The 19,839-nt window shown below is 35.6% G+C and overlaps 1 protein-coding gene across 1 annotated transcript; it reads right to left on the bottom strand.

Moving 5' to 3' along the window:
* Positions 1 to 4,315: 4,315 nt before the first annotated feature.
* Positions 4,316 to 19,504, bottom strand: LOC145566220 (putative receptor-like protein kinase At5g61350). The gene is made up of 19 exons (XM_081625703.1): positions 19,211 to 19,504; positions 18,979 to 19,080; positions 17,511 to 17,593; positions 17,320 to 17,404; positions 16,278 to 16,364; positions 15,822 to 15,883; positions 15,508 to 15,701; positions 15,349 to 15,409; positions 14,887 to 15,064; positions 13,375 to 13,413; positions 13,225 to 13,286; positions 13,090 to 13,126; positions 12,364 to 12,413; positions 12,215 to 12,284; positions 11,433 to 11,508; positions 10,699 to 10,778; positions 10,553 to 10,621; positions 7,008 to 8,194; positions 4,316 to 5,976 (listed from the first exon to the last, which is right to left on the bottom strand). Exons 1-19 carry the CDS (start codon positions 19,283 to 19,285, stop codon positions 4,464 to 4,466), a joined length of 4,110 nt encoding a protein of 1,369 aa, XP_081481829.1. The 5' UTR covers positions 19,286 to 19,504; the 3' UTR covers positions 4,316 to 4,463.
* Positions 19,505 to 19,839: the final 335 nt, after the last annotated feature.

Raw genomic sequence — 19,839 nt, 5'->3', positions numbered from 1 at the left:
TAAAAACAATCTTTACCTCAAAATCAGATTCAATGGAGGAGAGAGAAAGCTCACGCTCTAATGGAGAATTTCTAGTATGCTTCAATGGAGGAAAGAGCAACTATTTGAAAGTAGTTTAATTAATGATAGTAAACCAACATACGTTGATACGTAATACTTGTATAATTGTTTTTTGGTAAATCTTGAATCCCAAGCTAATATAGTTAATAAGTTTGATTATTAAATATTTAAATATGATAATATTTTGATTCATGTACGGCTTTTTTTTTTTTTTTTTTTTTTTTTTTTTTTTTTTTTTTTTAATGGCTTAATTAAATAGGTTAACTGAAGCTTGCAACTCGTTTATAATTTATTTTATTTTATTTTATTTTGGTCATATGATAACTTAATTTGGATTATGAGTATGAAATTTTTTAAAATAAATTATCAATTTTTTTTAGGAAATAAATTATCAACTTTGAACCAAACCCTCATCCTTAAAGCCTAGTCTTCCCAACAGGAATCAATTTTTTAGATTTTTTAAGCAAGCCCCAGTTTATAAATTTGATAAACAAATTATGTTTTTCAAATGACATTTTCGTAAGTAAGTTGCATTGAAAATTGTGTTTTATGATTAAATAAAGGGAATTTTGACTTTTACCACCTCCAAAATACAACTTAATTGATTTTACCACCTCTATAAAAAAAAAAAAAAAAAGATTTATTTTACCACCACATAAAAAAATAAAAGTTGGCTATTACCACCAATCACCTTCAACTAACGGATTCCATCCATAAATCCGTTAGTGGGGCCTACCTTGCACACGTGTCACCATATTATTGGCCCACAGTAACACGTGTCAGCATTTTATTTGTTAAAAAAAAGAGAAATTAAAAAAAAAACAAAAAAACCTAAAACTACCCCAGCCACCACCACAGCGCCACCCCCGCCTTCCCCCCAACTCACCACAGCCCTCCCCGAAACCACCACCCGCGTCGCACCACCAGCCCCAACCCACCCTCCCCCTCCCTTTCCCGCAACCATATCGCCCCTAAAAACCATCAAACCCAAAACCCTCGTCCCCCCTAAACGGCCACGAATCCGGCCTTAAAAGGCCGAAATCGGCCGGTTAAGGCCACTAAGCCCCAAAATCGGCCATGTCGGCCATTTGTGGCCAGATTCGTGGCCGTTTTGGGGAACAAGGGTTTTGGGTTTCGTTGTTTTCGGGGGCGACAGGGTTGCGCGAAAGGGAGGGGGAGGGTTCAGGTAGGTTGGGGCTGGTGGTGCGACGCCAGTGGTGGGTTCGGGGAGGGCAGTGTTGGGTTGGGGAAAGGGCGGTGGTGGCGCGGTGGTTGACATGGAAGATCGAGGAAGATGAAGAAGAAACGTCAAAAAGGTGGGCCTTACTAACGGGTTCATGGACGGAATCCGTTAGTTGGTGGCAAAATCGAATTTTTGGAAATTTTGTTGGTGGTAAAATAAATCTTTTTTTTATGGAGGTGGTAAAATCAATTAAGTCGTTTTTTAGAGGTGGTAAAAGTCAAATTTTGTTTTTTGGAGGTGGTAAAAGTCAAAATTTTCTTAAAAAAAATATATATTTTCATTGTTTGTGGGCCACTATGACAAGTTGGACAGCTTTTTGGAGTTAACGGTGTTAACTCACCGTCCGAAACCCATCACAGCCACCATCTGTCCGCCTTCCTCTTCGTCCCGTCGTCTTCCTCTTCTTCCCGTAGTCCTCCTCTTCTTCATCAACAATGGCCGCTTCGCGGCGAAACAAAAAGACACCCTACTAGAAAAGAGTGTAAATTAGGGTCATATCAACCTCTTAAGGAAAGCCTTTCATTCGCGGCGACATTTTGAGCTGCCATAGGTGGTGGTGCCGTGGAGGAAGAAGTGGTTTCTGGGTTTGGGACTTTGGGTTTCAGATTTCCACCATTGAAATTGAAGGTTGAAGGAGGAGAGAGAAAACAACAAAAGGTTGAAGGAGGAGAGAGAAAATCTAAAAAATACCAAAAGGATGAAGGAGGAGAGAGAAAATAACAGTTAATCAAAAGTTAGATGTAATTTACATATACACCCATTGATAAACATTTTTTGTTTATCAAGGTTATAAACTTGTATTTTCTCGATCTTTTTGTCTTAAATCAAATAATCTAATTAATTAGCAACAAATAGCAATTAGACATATAATCTTATTATTTTGGAAATTTTAGAGTTGTAAAAGTTTAACTATCTATGTTTAAATATTGATTTTTTCTAAGATTTTTGTCAAAGTATGTAATGTCTGTTTGTCCCCTGGTTTGAAATTTCTGGAATTTGTTTTATATACCCAGGTGTACGGTACACCCAACTGAAATTTCTAGCTCCGCTACTACGTTAGGGTTCTGTTAGTGGTGTCTTGGGGTCATTTATCCCTTAAGTATTCAAAATGAGCTCGGAATTGACAAAAAAATAATGGAGGTGCCTCGTTTTGGGTGTCATAAAATGTATCTATTTGCTTAATTGTCATTATTTTTTGCCACGGAAATTGTTCGGGTAAGATTTTAGGGGTTGGTTTTGCCCTTAAGAATCCAAATTGAGCTTTGAATTGACAAAATATATATAATATAAGTGCCTAGTTTTGCGTGTCTAATGATGTAGATCCCAACTTTCAGTCATCTTTTTAAGATAATCTCAACTTATATAGGTATTTTCCTAAAATAATCCGAAATTTTTTTTTTTTTTTATTGTTTTTTTTCACAGAAACATACATGTAGGGAGGAAAGGAGGGACCAACAATAGTTGGCTCAAGTGGTAAGCAACTTAATGTCCCTTAAGGGAGGTCTCGGGTTCGAGCCTCACCGTATGCAAAAATTCTTATTAGGAGACTCACCCACCATAAGCCAAGTGTACTACCCGGATGTAGTCGGAGCTAAGCTCCGGTAAATCGGGTGGGCATCAAAAAAAAAAGGAAGGAAAGGAGGGAGAGAAGGGAAGTTAAGGTGACTAAGTGCTAACTGGCTATGATACCTGATCAACGTAGACGTGCATGAGCATAACCTGAGGAAATCACATTAAAACTAATAAATTACAAGATCGGGAGGAGTAATATCTTATAAACGAAATATTATTGGAAAATTGGAAACTAGTTTAATTTATATAATATCTGTAAAAACAAAAAAAAAAATGATTATTATTAGTATAAATATATGAGATTTCCTTAGTTGAGTTATATTTTTTGGTAAGATTTAAACACCAAGCTAAAACAGTTCAAAAGTTAACTGATTTTTTTTATTTATTTATTTATTTTTTTTTTTTTTTTTTTTTTTTTTTTTTTTATGACGGGAACTGATTTTTTTAGATGATAATATTTTACATCCCTTCTTTTAATTTAAACACGAGATTCTTTGAATTTCCAAAATTGTGAGCTTGACTTTGTTTAATTTTCTTTCGGTTATGATGCTCTTACTAATAATTAATTTCGTTCATATATTTATGCCAAATATGTTTTCGTGCTTTATTTAAAAATGAATAAAAACAAATTATGGAAGAATTTCAGAAGGGGAGAAATTTTTCGCTAGCAAATTTGCAAATCGTTTAATTATTTTTTTTTAATTTTTTGTCATATGATAACTTAATTTGGATTATGATCAATATGATAAATTTTGTTTCAATATCTTGATAGAGTCTTGTGAGAAAACATTCCTAATTTCCTCCCTCTACAGCTCCTGTCTTCCCTAAGGTAATCAATTAAATTGATTATTTAATTTTTGTCTTAAATTAAAACATCAAATTAATTTTTTTTGAAAGAAAATTATCAAAGTAATTTTTTTTTGAAATAAAAATTATCAAATTAATTAATTAGCAACAAATAGTACTTTGGCTCATAGGTTGGAGTTTCCTAAAAAACCACCTAGTGACTTTGTGCACAATTCACATAATATGCTTTGATTTCCTTTTGTGATTAAGTGAAAAACATTTTGCAAAGAAAGAAAGAGAGAAATTAATACTCCACTATATTCTTCCATTCCAAATTTTGGAGTTTATAAATTAGATACTATACTTCTACATTAAAACGAAGTATATGTATTAGATTTATTGTACTAGAAGCTGTTACACTTCCCAAAACCAAGCTATAAATACATAATTGTACAAAACCTTGTATAATTAAAAAAAAAATTGTAAGAAAAAAGTAAGTAATTATGGCTAAGAAATTTTGATAAAAAATCAATAATCATGTTACATAAAATTAAGTATAAAGAACCCCAAATCAAAGAACAAACGAATTCAAGAGGTTCACGCTACACAGTATGAAATAAAATTACTCTGTACCAATTTTTCAACCTTGATGCTTCGAATTCAACCACCCAATATACACCTTCGTTAATTTTGAATTGCAAGAAAGGAATGTTTTATCTCTGGAAAATAATACCCCTTTGTTGTAACTAACAATTAGCGGAGGTAGTACAGTTCTTCTGTATTTTTATCGCGATGATTTACCTTACCTCCCTTGAAAGTTGGCAATTTGAGAGAAGGCAGAAGCACCAACTTCAGTATGATCATCACTAGTAGGAGCACTACTACTTTCTACTCCATCTACACCCATAATTGGAGCCGTCTCTAAGGGGATTAACAACGAGCTCTTATCCTCGGCTGCTTCGGTCTTTGAGCTTGCCTCTTGGAGTTGCAATGCATACTCCAAGTTCCACAACACATCTCCCATCGAAGGCCTATCAACACCGTACTCGGCCAAGCATTTCTCAGCTGCTTCGACATACTTCTTCAAGGAAGCAGAGGATATTGTTCCTTGCAGATTAGGATCTACTATCTTCTCAAGAAGTCCTTTTCTATAGTTCGACATAGCCCATTCAGCCAAGTTCACCTGGTCCCTTGGCAAGGCCGGGTTTATAGCCGGCCTTGCAGTCAGGACCTCTAGGAGGACTACTCCAAATGAGTACACATCGGACTTCTCAGTTAGTTGTTGTCTTCGAAAGTACTCTGGATCGAGGTAACCAAAGCTACCCTTAACGGCGGTACTCACATGGGTTTGTTCCATGAGGCATGCCGCTTTGGATAGCCCAAAGTCGCTAACTTTCGCCACAAAGTTCTCATCCAATAGAATGTTAGTCGTCTTGACATCTCGATGGATAATACAATGTGCTGCACCTGTGTGTAGGTAATGAAGACCGCGAGCAGAACCAATACATATCTCAAGCCTCTGCTTCCACGGCATGGGTGCATTGAGCTTAGACCCATAGAGGTGCTCTCGAAGGACACCATTCGACATGAACTCGTACACAAGACACATCTCCGTATTCTCATCACAATATCCAATAAGGGACACAAGATGCCGGTGTCTAAGCTGTGAGAGCATCTGAATCTCGGTTTGAAACTCATTTATACCTTGCTCTGATTGCGGATTACCTCTCTTGATGGCCACCTTCGTGCCATCGTCTAATTGACCCTTGTACACTTTTCCAAACCCGCCAACTCCAATCACCGCGTTCTCATCGAAATTGTTACAAGCATCTTGCAACTCATTGAAGCTAAAGAATTTACCAACCCCTTGGTTTGTTGAGGCAAACATACCACTCTTTCGAGACCCAAACATCGAGCTTTTCCTCGAGGTTGTGATCGAGGTAGTTTTGCTAGAAAGGAAGCTACTATGACTAGTGGTTAAAGGAAGAAGCCAAGAGGAGAAACTGTTATTCCTTTGGCAATTTAGGGGACGTTTATGCCACCTTACAAACATGACTACAACTAGTAGTAAGGCCACTATTCCCATTACTAGTCCTACCACGGCTAACACCTTCATTGTTTTCGAACCCGAGGCTGCCCCCATGTAGTTTCCCTCCACATCGAACAACCCACTTAGGCTGCCCGCGGAGTTGCTCATCTTAATCACCTCCACCCCGTTGAGGATTGCGTTGGGATCGCCTGACCCATCCGAGCCCGAACCCACCTGGATCACAATCAATCCATTTGCAATTGTTGTGGAGTTGATCACAAAATCCCTGTAAACATTTCAATACATGTATGAGTCATTGTAATACATTTTCCTACATAAAAGAAAATGAAAATAAATAAGCTCTCATACATATTGCACGCACAAACTTTTAAAAAATAAGGCGGTAGATTATTGTACATCAAATGTCAATTAAATTGCACCAATACAAAATAAAAGTTACATAATTTTTTTTATTCATACAATTACTCATTTTATATAATATGTTCCCCGTCAGAATGATCCATATACCCTTTATAAAATTTATCCCTTATCAATCACTTCTTAATTATAATAAAAATCATAACAAATTGTGATAACTCAAAGCATGTTAAAGTAAATCTACTGATTTAACACAAATTTTCATATGTGGCTGATCAAACGATGTGCACGGGGTTTGTCAATTGATCAGGGTTACTCGTTTAGACTTTATTTGATCGGTCAAAGATTACCCAGTCTGAGTTTTAATGTGTGTCAGCTTACTACACCAGTGTGGCAGCTGGACACACCCAAAAAAACGTCATTGATTTAAATTATTCCAAAGCTATGTACAACAAAATTATTATATATTCTGTGTACCCAAAAGATATTGTACATAGTAAAATGAAGAAGTTTCCTATATTGGATTTTTATGGTCTTAATTTCAAAATATTGCTATAAATGATACCATTCATACTAGCAGTCTAGCACTTTGTGTTTCAAAAGAATTGCAACCAGTAAGTTTTTAGTATGTAGGGAACTTATGTCCAAACTTGGCAACAACAACAACAACAAAAAAAAAAAAAAAAAAAAAGACTTTCCATTACAATACTTCTAACTCTAGACCCTGACCTAGGGTCGGCAAATTTTACTATCCATTTATTCCATGTTAAATTTATACATGGTAAAATAAAAAACGAGCAAGTCAACTCAATGGATTTAACATTAATCGAAAATGTACATACATATATGCTTTAATGATCAAATATATAGTAGTAGACTATTAGTTATGTAAAAATGTGCATTATAAATTTATATGATGGTACATATATAAATAATTACCTGTAATAGGCGGTCGATAGAGCCATAGTTTGGGTAGACAAATCGAGATTAGCAACACCCATCATTCCATTGACATACACATTGAAGTACAAATCATTCATAGCTACACTCACAATGTCACAAAAATGTAGTCTAACAAGGTAGTCATATGACGAGTCTACCGGCATCTTCCATGTTAGGTTGAAGTTGGCCTCGATAGTATCCGCATTCTCCATCTCAGCCACGGTAGCGTACACCCAAGGCGGCGCAATGTACATTGTTGCACCGCCTTCCGGGTACTTAACCTTGCTTGGGTCAATTTTAGCATCTTTTGATCCTTGAGGGAATGTGTTGAACTTTTCATCTGGATGCCATGTTCTCCATAGTGTGTCATTTTTTGGTGACACGAGTGGCCCACCGACGTTTAGTCGGAGGGCCACCTCGAAGGCGTGTTTGGCCACTCCCTCGATGTTCCCAACGGGTGGGACCGGGGAGGCAGTGTCTGAGATGAGGTCGTCTGGGACGGAGATGACCTCAATGGCATTGATGAAGGCGAAGGAGTTTTTCTTAGGGGAGAACTTTAGGGTGAGTGTGTCTGAAGTTAGGTTGAGGATGTATTCTTTGAAGATGGGGGAAGGGTAATGGACAGTGAAGTCGTGGAGGAGTACGAAGTTTTCGGTTGTGACTCGAAAAACCGCGTTGGAGAGGTTGTAGGAAGGGTGAGGGAGAGGGAAGAAGTAAAGACGGATGAGATGGAAGCCTTGTTGAGAAATGGGGAATTTGTAGGAGGATGCACTAGGGAAAATCCTAGCGGATTTGTAGAGAGGTAGAGACGGAGGTGGTGGTAGTTTAGACGAAGGAACGCCGTCTTTAAGTGGTGATGGGAGTGCATCGACATTCACTTTAACATCCTCGTCGCTACTTAGATTGCTAACCGTCGATGGATCTGACTTGAACGTCCGTCCATCGGGGAGATCGACATCCTCTTGCGCCCCGCAGGCGATTAGGACTTTGTCCCTAGGGGCGTATTTTGGTGTTTTAGGAGCAGGAGATGTGTCATCGGATGAAGGAGAAGGCGCTTCAAGAGGGGCTTGCGCGTAAATGGTGGTGGGTGTAGAACCAATGAGGAGGAGGAAAGAGAAAATGACGACGAATAATGAAGATATCATGATGTTAGATTGATGAGATAAACAACATATGGTATAATACTAGCACATTTAAGGTGTCACATGGCCGTAATCGTGGTCCTGGTCGTGGCCGTGGTGGTACTCATGGAGAAATCTAAGGAACTACAAAGCCAAAAAAATTATGAGGAAATTTTTTTGATATGTTTTATGTTGGGTTGGATAATTGAGGGGTGTATAGTAAGGAAGATGGAAAGAATAATACAAGTTGTGGGAAGGCACTAAGTGAAAAATAAAGAAAAGGACTTGAAGAACGTGCTTCATTGTGCTATAAAATTGATGAATGTTAGTGTTATATTTCGTGGCTTTGATGTTTGTTTGTATACATTTTTAATGTTTAATGGGACATATCACATATTATAAGACCTAGTAAACGAATAGGGGGCAAATATTTGTATAGTGGGACCCTTTGGCAGGCTTAGTTAGCTGGCTATATGTACACATTTTTAACTACCAACTAACATATGAAAGTCTTAAACCGCGTAATCTATCTTCTTTGCTAGTACTACTTTCGAATGTGAGGGAAAGTTTTGTAGGACTATAAACACACCATGTCATTTATGAATTATGATTTGCTATGTATCTAATATGATTGGTTTTATCATGATAAAAAAGGAAAACGGTACAAATAATAAATTGAAATACAATAAACACTGTGAATCATTAGAATATCTCTTATTTCTTACTCGTATTATAATTAGTTTTATCTCATAAATGGTCTTGAAATTCTAATATAAGCTAAATTAATATGTTCTTACTACGTACTAATATAGTTTTAAAGTTATGGTTACTAAAGGAGTTATCATTCATTAGTTTTAGAGACTAAAAACATATTTGATTCGTATATTGTTGAGTTGGATTTTACTATCTATCTAATAATCTATTACCTATCGATTTGTAACACATACATTGCTCATTTTATGTAAACATAAAAAAACTTCCTCAACAACAACTAATCTTCCATATTAATTGTAACTCTACCAATTATTAGATGACAAGGTAAAGCTTTACCATTATTTTGAACATTAGATAATCTTGTAATCAATCCTAACATTATTTTGTTTATCTAATGTTTGTTTGACTTGCCATCAATTATTTTTTATGAACCATTGACCCAAAATGATGATGTGTATATCAATCAAGCTTCATTAAATGTCAACTTCTTGTTAGTTGCATCCCACTTCCATGAGAATTATTCATTTTTATTGTTCACTCATATTTTTCTTTTGTGAAAAGTCTAAAGGTTTTGAATTTCTATTGAACATATCATCATATTCACTTATTTATTTTTAACATTATTTTAATTTATTTTTTTCTTTTTTTTTTTTTTTTTTGGTTAATATGTGGTGTTGGGGGACCAAGTATTTTTAGGCAAGCTAGTAATAGCCTGGTATTAAGATAAGAGCAATAAATATAGATGATTGCATTAATGTGACACCCATTCTTGTGAAATCTGATACTCTTTTCTTTGTTGCCCCACATTAGAGGATGATGGGTTAAACAAACCGTTTTTTCAGGAATTTTGTGACTATTTTTACTTCGCTTTTCATAAACTAAAATTACTACAATTCAATGGTTCTTTGAATTCAATTGATATTGACTTACAACAATACTATAATATACTCAAGTGTCTTGGTACATCAGTTGAATTAATACATCTAATGGTGTTCAGGTGAAAAATATTCAATATCAATCATTTTGGCACCATAATAGATTCAAAGGATGGGAATTCCGACATTTTAATAGAATAAAATAAACTTCCTACTCAATCTCAGCTGTACTCGTAAAGTCGTAATTTCATTCCAAGAGAAGACCTCTAAGTTCTTTAGAGATTGAAGAGTATAGTTCTCATATGAACGGTCAAGATGAAGGAGCTTTTCAGCCGAAGTGGCATATGCCGAAGCAGCATTTAATACTGCAGCAATGTCCCACGAAATTGGCTAATATGGCCGAGAGTTAAGGCGTCTTAGACAAACACCAACCCCATTAAAATCTTAAACTTGAAAGAAAGGTAACATTACAGTAAAGGAAGAAAAGTATAGATTATAATAAATAATCTTGTTATATTCTATATTACAACAAAACTCAGTTTGAGACTTCGAGGATCCACGGCATCATGTGGATCAAAAAATGCTGGACACTTGAGCAGCCTGTAAATAATATTGAAATTTTCTTTCAAAATGGATAAATTACAGTACTCGATTACAGCCTTTATTATTGCAATCGACAACCTTGCTCTTCTTGTCTAAGATATATCAACCCGCGACCTATTCTCTGCATTCAAAAGAAGGCACATACAGAAAGTTAGGTTCAGCCTTATATTCTAGAGTAAAAAAGCCCTATAATCTGTAGCTTAGAAGGAATAACATAATTTGTCAATACCTCCTTCGTGTCTTTCAACCGCAGAAGTTCTAGTCTCTCCGATGGTCTTCTTCTTGTTAGTGTGGTTAGCTGCAAATACAAGCACAATTAATTATACTTTGAGATGAGTGACAATAAGGTTGGAAGAGAGGGAAAGATGAGCATACCCAAAAGCTGAAGCGCTCAGGATCTTCCTTTGTGGGCATCATTGCTTCCACATTAAGGAGTTCTGCAAGCCGTCTTCTATCTAAAAATCATAGAAGAGGAGGCACTCAGAAAACCAAAGCAATGCTTCACAATATGGATTCCCATATCTTGGAAGGAAAAAAATCCATGTCAGAACTACTACAACACATTAATAAACAAATATAACTGATGAGGACCATATTTGGCAATCTGCGGTTTGCTGTAACAGATGTATTTGGCTTGTTTGACCATATGGTAAAATTAGTTCTTTGTGTCGGTTTAGTAGAACTAGCACCTGGATGGTAGCTCTTAGTACAATGGCTTGATTTTGGGAAAGGCTTGTTTTGTTCAATCAAATAGAAGCTACCCAAAATCAATTTACAACTAAGACAAGCTCTGTTAAGTTCCAATAACTTCTGACAAATTCTAATCAGTTCCAGCAAGTTCAAAAGTTCCAATAAGTTCAGATTAATTCATTTGAAAAAGAGCAAAACCACAGTAATTTTAATTTATAAAAAAGCCAAAAAGAAAAAGCAGCTGCTTCAACAAACTTTTTCATATCTGGATATAATCCAACTTCTCAGCCAATGGAAAAGCCACTTACCAAGAGCTACAAAAACCTAGCAGCAGCCATTACAAATTGTAATATATGAAAAGACTAAAGCATGAAAAGAAAGTCCATATTGGCCCTTGAAAATACTCATGTTGTAATTACCTTGCCTAGCTGCTTCTTTTGCCCTCATCATCCACATTTGAGCATATTCTGCAGCATTATTTGTCAGTTCCTGCAGCTGTTAATGCCCACAAGTCAAATATATCAAGACCAACATCTGGCCGATGTAGAAGATATCTACTTAACATTGTATCAGTACTACAAACTCCCAAGTCCCAGCCTACAGAAGGTAGCATGAAGCTCTAACTTAGAACCTCAAACTTTAACTGGTAATGAGGTGAGCTAGAACCTTTCGCTTCAATTTGGGAATCAACTCAATCAAGCACACCTAATGATAGAACTAGTTACTGAGTAGGTCATAAAGGGTTCATCTTGTAATGGGACAAAGAGGGTTACTGATCATTAGTGAGCAGTCCAACAGATGGACGAGCAAAAAAAAGAAAGCAGAAGCAAAAGTATGCACGTGTGAATACTAAGCTATACAAGTAATTTGTTTACCATATCTATTTATTTTACAAAAATATTGGAATATCATTTTGGCCCTATGTTGACCATGTCCAACCCTGTCCATTAAAGGCCATTAATAAAATCCCTATTAGCTTGACTATAACGACAAATTAGACTACCTTGTCCATTGGACCTAAAGTCCTAAAGACCCTCAAATTGCCCCAACTAATTAGGCACATTTCAAGGCTCACTCTAACCTTTCACCCTAAAAAAAAAAAAAAAACAGGTTCATTCAACACTAAATCAACTGACTAGTTGCTTTAAGTGCTGAGCATCACAACTAAAGTAGTTATATTTGAAGGAAGTCTTAATCTTACATCTGATCTCTCTCTTGATCCTTCTGGTGGATTTATATCCTGTATCCATTCTACTTCTGCAACGCGGTAACTGAGAAAAACAAAGGAATAAAATTATAAGATAAGATCTAAAGAGACCTGAAGCAGTAGCAAAGACACAGACAACTTACCCATCTTGATCCCAGGATCGAAGGATGCGAAATCTTCGGCGTCCTTCAACCTGTGGAAAAAAGAAGCTATATATGATGAACTATCTGCTGAATGATACCTCATTAAATCAAGCAGAAAAAGAAACCAACAAAAAGAGAAAAGAGATAGTTAGAAGAGAACTTGGAAACAGGAAACAACGATCAAGAGAAAGTGGAGGTCATAGCATGGGAAATTAAAATGGAGGGGGAGGGGGGATAACGAGCCTGAAGAAAAAGTACTGAAAAACTATAGCAACATTCTAGAAAGATTGTTACATGATTACTAAACAATTTTTCTTCTTTGGGGGGGAGATTAGGTGATCCACCCTACTGGTCTGAAACCTCACACAGTCAAACCGGGTCAGTTTAGCTTTGTGAAATTACACCAAATCACAGGATTTCATACACAGTATAAGAATACTCATATAATATAGCTATATATTTTTCATATCCATATAATTTAACAATTACAATGAGACTAAATTAATTAAATAATGTCCCTTGCATTTTTTTAAAGCATATAACAGAACCACCCAACCGTAACACATCATCATAAACTCATTGTACACTGTGGCCTCTATACTGACAATGGTGCACCTTCAATCCTGAAAATAGTATCTTCAGGTGAAATGAAAACTAGTTCATCACAAAAGCAAAAGTTATACAACAGTCAATGCAGAAATGCAAGACGTAAATAGATTATCTTACCTCTATATAGAAGCGGCCATCTGGAAGCGGCTCACATCTGCATGAATAAATGTAGAAAGAGGGGGGAAATTCAATTTAGACCATTATACCGAACAGAAAAAGCATGAAAGGCAGAGGACTATTGCTGACACATACTCTGTTATCTCCACCTCACAAGCAAATTCAGCTATGTGACCGGTAGTGGAGTCAAGTGTTACCTACATCATTTATATAAAGTGTAAGCCATAGACTACGAGAATCCTGATTAAGGGAGGTAAACACAAGCGACAGGTTGCAAAATTCTACCATGCCCATCCGATGATTTCCTTCCATTATCCTCCTAACCTGTTGTTCAAGCAACAAGAGAATAAAACCACCATAATCTGTAATAAGACTAAAATAACTATTGTCAGTTGCTATTTGTTTATATTTAGTTTAACAGAAATACTGCACTTGCAAGTTGCAACTAATATAGTCTATATGTAATATCAAATGACAGTCATCTTCCAGTTCATCACAATAATCACTTTCAGAAACTCCCAGGAGAGAACAAAACAGAACAAACAATAAAGTTTCAACTGCAGCTAGGTCCAGAGTCAATTATAATAATCTGTACCATGCATCAAAAGAAACAAGAAACATTTCCAGATACTTCAAATTTTCAAATTTTGCTACATGAAGCCAAGCAAAAGTATTGGCCGAGTTAAAAAATTACATTCATGCTAAAGACTCAATCCAATCAAGACAAAAGAAGAAACACTTGAGGAGATTCAAAAAATATTCTTCCTATATGGTCACCATTCCTGATGCAAATAGGAAAGTGAGGTTCTCTCCTGCGATGTAATGATTCAGTGAGGTTCTCTCCTGCGATGTACTGATTTAGTCTAAATCGTCCAATAGACTGTACTAATTCCTCGTTTTATTACAAATATTATCAAACCCACAAAAAAAAAAAAAAAAAAAAAAAAAAAAGAAGAAGAAGAAAAAGAAGAAGTTAAACTCATTTGTATAAACAAAACACTCTCTTTGACATTTTAATTAATAAAAGCACCTTTCTCTCTCTCTCTCTCTAGTCCGCAAAAGGCCAAGAACCCGCCCAGCTAGTTATTCTCCCAAAAAGGCTAGTCGGCAACGGTGAAGGTTCCAATTGGACTTCCAGTTGCCGGTGAGCCGCCAAATCACCTTCCCAGAGTCATCTCAAGTTCTTTATGCTAATCTGCCGCCGACTAACGCTCCAAATCATATTTTAAGGGTTGATTCAGGTTTCCTCTCTTTTCGGTCCTAGTTTTTAGTTAGAGTTTTTAGTTCTCAATGTTATAATGTTAGTCCTAAATAGAAAGTGTCTTTGTAGTAGAGTTAAGACTACCCAAAATCTAGCAACTAATGCGAGGAATAAGGTGTAGTCTTGTGTTGTTGTTTATCCCTCTGCCAAAAAAAAAAAAAACAAAATAAAACACTACCCTGCGGTCCTTATCCTTATTATGTCAAATGGTGATTGCCTTAAAACTTGCTAGATATAGCACTTAGCTGATTTAGGGTCAATGAATTGGAATATTCCAGCACCTATACTATTTCTTTTTTTTTTTTCCCCTTTAGCAAAAGATAAATAAAAGTAGAAAATAGAGCAGGCTCATCAAACAAAGCAAGGCATGAAGAAACAAACATGTAGCATCAAAGAATATCAGAAAAAACCAGCATAGGAGTACAACCAAAGAAACAGAAAAAGAGAGCACACATTAAGCCATAAGCATGTAGCATACGAGTTCCAGCAATGACAAACTCCTAACAAAAAATAATTTCCATTCTTACAAAACTCACCATAAGCCTATAGCGAGGTTCAAATATATTGAGTGGCAACTTCTCACAAGGGAGCACAGCATCCATCACAAAAAGTGGCATCAAATCAACGCTAAATTTTACCAGACTGTCATTCTCAGATTTCCTCTCCGCATATTCCTCCGGAAAATTTTTCTGTATAATGTTGTTCAAAGTTACACTGGAAAACGAAAAAAAGAAAATAAATACTAGATATAGTAACTTAAATATATGCGTACAAGTTTTATATTAAGAACAAAGTGCCTCCTAAAAGGCATCATCTCCTTGATATATCAGACACTTACAAAATATGTTCTCAAATTATTGAAATTAATCATGAAGTCCTAGCCATAAGCATATTAGACATCCCCAGACAATATAAATCCAAATCTGGTTGTCTAAGGCATAAACATAAAATGGTTACCCCTGTTAAAAAATCAAATCAATGAACTCAAGAGAACAGACCTTACTGCACACGTCCTTGGAGTGATAAAGAGAACAGTTCGACAAAGAGGACATTTATTACCTGCAATTTCATACAGAGAAAGAGCTAAGAGCATGAGATATATAAACATATATGTAGTTTAAAAAGTAGAATAAAACATTACAAGAAAACAATCTCACTTCGATCCATTGACTGAAATAGACAGGAGCGGCAAAATGAATGACCACATGGAGTGGTAATTGGCTCATATAGTAACTTCAAGCAAAGGGTACAATCAAATTCATCACTACGTTCTGGTTTCTCACGGCTTCTTCCACAAACTAAGCCAGAACAAGTTCTCTCCAATATCAAAAGTAGAGCCTGTAAATGGGTACTATCAAACACAAAAGGAAAATAATGTGAAAATAAAACTCAAATTCTAAGATGCAGGGAATAAAATACACAAGCACTTCAACAAAAAAACAGAGTAAATCAGTAAAGATGTAATTCTTACCAAAGTGGATCCAGCTGCAGGCCAGCAATAACAGCATCACGTGCCAAGTCATATCTTTCTAACTGCCCATCATACGGAAATCAAGATGAGATAGAAGAAAAATGCTCTTATACAACGTCCTCACCCATTACCAAACCAATAAACCATGTAAATATGTAATGTTTATAATACAAGAAATTTTTACAGCTACAAACTTGGAAATATGCATATCACAAAGCTAAAAAGTTGAGCAAAATCGTGAGAAAACTTTACAAAAAAAAAAGTAACAATATTATGTATGTATCTTTTCTTTTACTTGCAAACTTTTTAAAATAATTCAAAACAACTTACAACCAACACAAATATACTTCAAATGGATATCAAACAGAAAAAGGCACCTTGCTCATTGATGCAATAACATATAGAGCATATAACAAGGGTATGGAATACATGTACCAAATTAACTATGATCCTTACCAAAAATAGAGCATCAGCTTGCAGGATGTACGACTTGACAGAATTGTTTCTGCAGCTCATGACTTTTTCAGCATCTTTTAAGGCCAGCTGCATTGAGGTAATCAAACATATTAGGAAGTTTATGGTTTCTTGTCAGTAAAGTTGAGAACTAGATACCTAACCTTAAGGCACATTTACACATACCAGTAGCCTGAAACTATAAGTAGCAAATATCTTCACACACCGAAGGTTCAACCATTTTAAAACATCAGTATTTTGAGAAAAAAGAGACAAAGTTGGCTAACAAACCTAACCCCTCCCCCCCCCCCCCCCCCAACACACACACACACACACACACACACACAAAATAAATAAATAAATGAAAATCACTCTCATCTATGTTTCATAGCACGTCATCCCTAAGGCCCAGACCAAAGAAAAAAAAAAATGTCTTCACAGTTGCTATGAACTAGAAGTATCTACCCATTGAGCCACAGCCATGAGCCATCATAACATAATTCTACAAGTAGGAAAAGTCTGATTTCGATGTTCTGATTTATGTGATTCTTAAATTATATTCCAGCATCAAGCTTAATAAATAACATAATACCTTTCAACAGACCAATACCTTATTTTATAGTACAATTCACAACAAACGAAAAGTTATAAACTTGTTTTACCACAGTATACATGCCCCATAGGTTCCAAAAAAATCTACACGAAAATAAATAAATAAATAAATAAATCTACGTCAGTGCCGAAAAATCCTTCTCTGCCCCACTCAGGCACTCACTCTTTCTCATCCTTCAAACTCAGAATATCTTCCTCCACATTAAAATTGTATATGAGAGCTAAAATATATAGTTTATGAACTAGGCTACAGACCATTTACAAGTGATGAAAGGAAATGGATTAATAAAATTACTCCAAACAGGCAAAGAACAGATTTTTAAACTTTAATGTTAGTATCCTAGTTCTAAGTGTACCCTGAAAATTCAGGAAATTTTCTTAAGAAGAAAAACTTATGATTTTGTATACAGAAAGAAAGATAGTCATATCATACTTCAGCATGTGTTGTAGGATCCAGCCCATACAATGGATTATATTCAGATGCAGAAGGCGCTCGACTCTTTAGAAATTGGCTTAACCTGAAAAAATTCCATAGGCGAGCACAACATTATATATCATTGAATCTTCAATAAGGTAGGAAGGTGAAAAATAACTTAACCAGATGTCAGCTTCCATGCAGATTACCTTATATAAGCAGCACATCTATTGCTCAAAATAATAGGATCACCCGGTTTGACAAGAATGGCTTTTGAATAACAATCAATTGCCTGCAGTGACGGATAATCAAAAAGTAGTCCAAACAAAAGGGTCCCAAATGAAAAAAATATAACAGCATAACATCAAAAATTATTTAAAAGTCCCACTTTTGAAACTAAGATTAAATTGATTAGAATGATAATGCCCCAAACAGCTCACTATATGAAGTATAGACGCCAAGTTCTAATTAAAGCTTGCAAAATCCTAATTTTTACAATAACTAAGCCAAATAGATTTCTCAAAAAAAAAAAAAAAAAAAAAAAAAAAAAAAAAAAAAAAGTTTCAGAAAGCCATTATTAAATTGCGTAACTATCTTCAGATTCCTAGACCAAGTATCACCAATCAGAAGGATCACACGAGTTACTATATGTTGTTACAAATGCATGAATTCCAAACTTATATCCCTGGCTCTACTTTTTCAGCACACAGCTTGCTGTATATAGTATTGAGTATGGCCCATCATATATCAGGTAGTTAAAAATATTTGCCTCATAGAATTATCGCTCACTACCAAAGCACCAAGTGCTAAATACCTCTTCAGGAAATTAATATCAAAATGCCAGGAAGCAGCTTAAAGTTTCAGGGTCCAAATCTTTTTGCTTTTGGAAAAGTATAACTAGTATGAAACCCTTGGCTTTAATAATGCATCATCGAACTTGCTTGCAGCACGATTTTATAACTCAAAGATCACATGAAAAGGTAAGCATTACAAAAAAATCACAATGAGACTCACCGTTACACAGTCTAGGAAAATTGGATGGTCGATAGAACACATTGAAAGGCTATATTTTGCGGTACAGGAACAGATTTAGACTTTACAACAACATTCAGCAGTGATTAAACTCCTCTATTAGACTGCACAGAGCCTGATTAAAAGTGCTCATGGATTAACTTATCCACAGCCTGATTTCTTTAGGGGTTATTTTACATATTCAGTTAGACTATTTTCAACTTACCACTACACAAGGAACATGTTATTGCCACAAATGTCACGATAACAGAAATCGTATATCCAAGCACTGACCATGAACAACAGAACGACTAGCCACACAAGTGCTTGTGGCAAATACTCCTCTTGTTCGAATTAGTTTCACATCGTTGAAACCCTTCATAATTAAAAATTCGCCATAACTTCACCACAAAAGCCCTAATTAATACTCCGTACCAAGTAGCTAGAAGAAGTCCAATTATAAAAAATTAAGTTCAAATGTAATGATCAAGTTTTAACCTTTTCAGCTTCAAAATCCAAATTCATCTTCATTAACAACTTCACTAATATCCAATCATATCATCAAAACAAAAATTCTAGTTCCATCAACATATAAACAACAATTACCAAATTCATCCAATTTCAAAATTAAACAAAGTAAATATATAAACAAATTCAATTAATCACCTCCTCAAATCTCCCTCGACGAAAAGCTTGATTTCCAGTCTTGACAAACTCCAAAACCTGATGAATTCTCTCATTCGTCATCGTCGATTCCTTCTCATTCACCTACAAATTCCACACAAAATCACTCCAAATTCAAAATTACTTCAAAAACTACTTCAACAAATCAAAAACACACTCAAAACTGAACAAATTACTCAATCAAAAACTAAAACATTATCAATCAAACACTAACACAGACGAATTCTTCAACATCATCAATTCCATCAGAAAAACCTCCGATCACCGGAGAATTCTCAGTATTCGACATGACTTCCTTTTTCTCTCTCTAAAAATCAATTAATTTATCTCTCTAAAATTTACATAATATCAGTGAAATGCAGAAGAAGAGGAGAGAGAAAGAGAGAGCAGAGGTAGAAGAAGAAGAAGAAGAAGAAGAAGAAGGGGGGGAAAAGAAAAGAAGAAGAGAGGAATCGTGTTCATCCTGGAGTCGTACGTTATACACACGGACCATATTCGATTACGTGGACTACGTAGTTCGGGTAATCGGGTATATCTTTCTCTGAAATTCTTCATCCATTTTATTTTATCTCTATCTTAGTATCTTTCTTCTCTCCACTTGTTTGTGTCACAAATCATTCCTTCTTTTCGTCTTTAGTTTGCGGATTTTACCAGCATCCGTTATACTAGTAATTTTGTTGTAGTAGGTCATGGGCGGGTTGTGATTGGGTAAGTCAGTTGGGGTATTTTGTCGAGTTAGATTTTGATTTATGGTCACGAGTTGGATTAACTCTGATTGAATCGTGTTGGAATGAAATGATAATGAGTTGTCTTTTAAACAAAAGAAATTATTATGAGTTAATT

Source organism: Chenopodium album, chromosome 11 (assembly GCF_948465745.1).
Source record: "Chenopodium album chromosome 11, dcCheAlbu1.1, whole genome shotgun sequence".
In the NCBI taxonomy this organism is placed as follows: domain Eukaryota; kingdom Viridiplantae; phylum Streptophyta; class Magnoliopsida; order Caryophyllales; family Amaranthaceae; genus Chenopodium; species Chenopodium album.
This window is presented reverse-complemented; position numbering and strand designations above follow the sequence as displayed.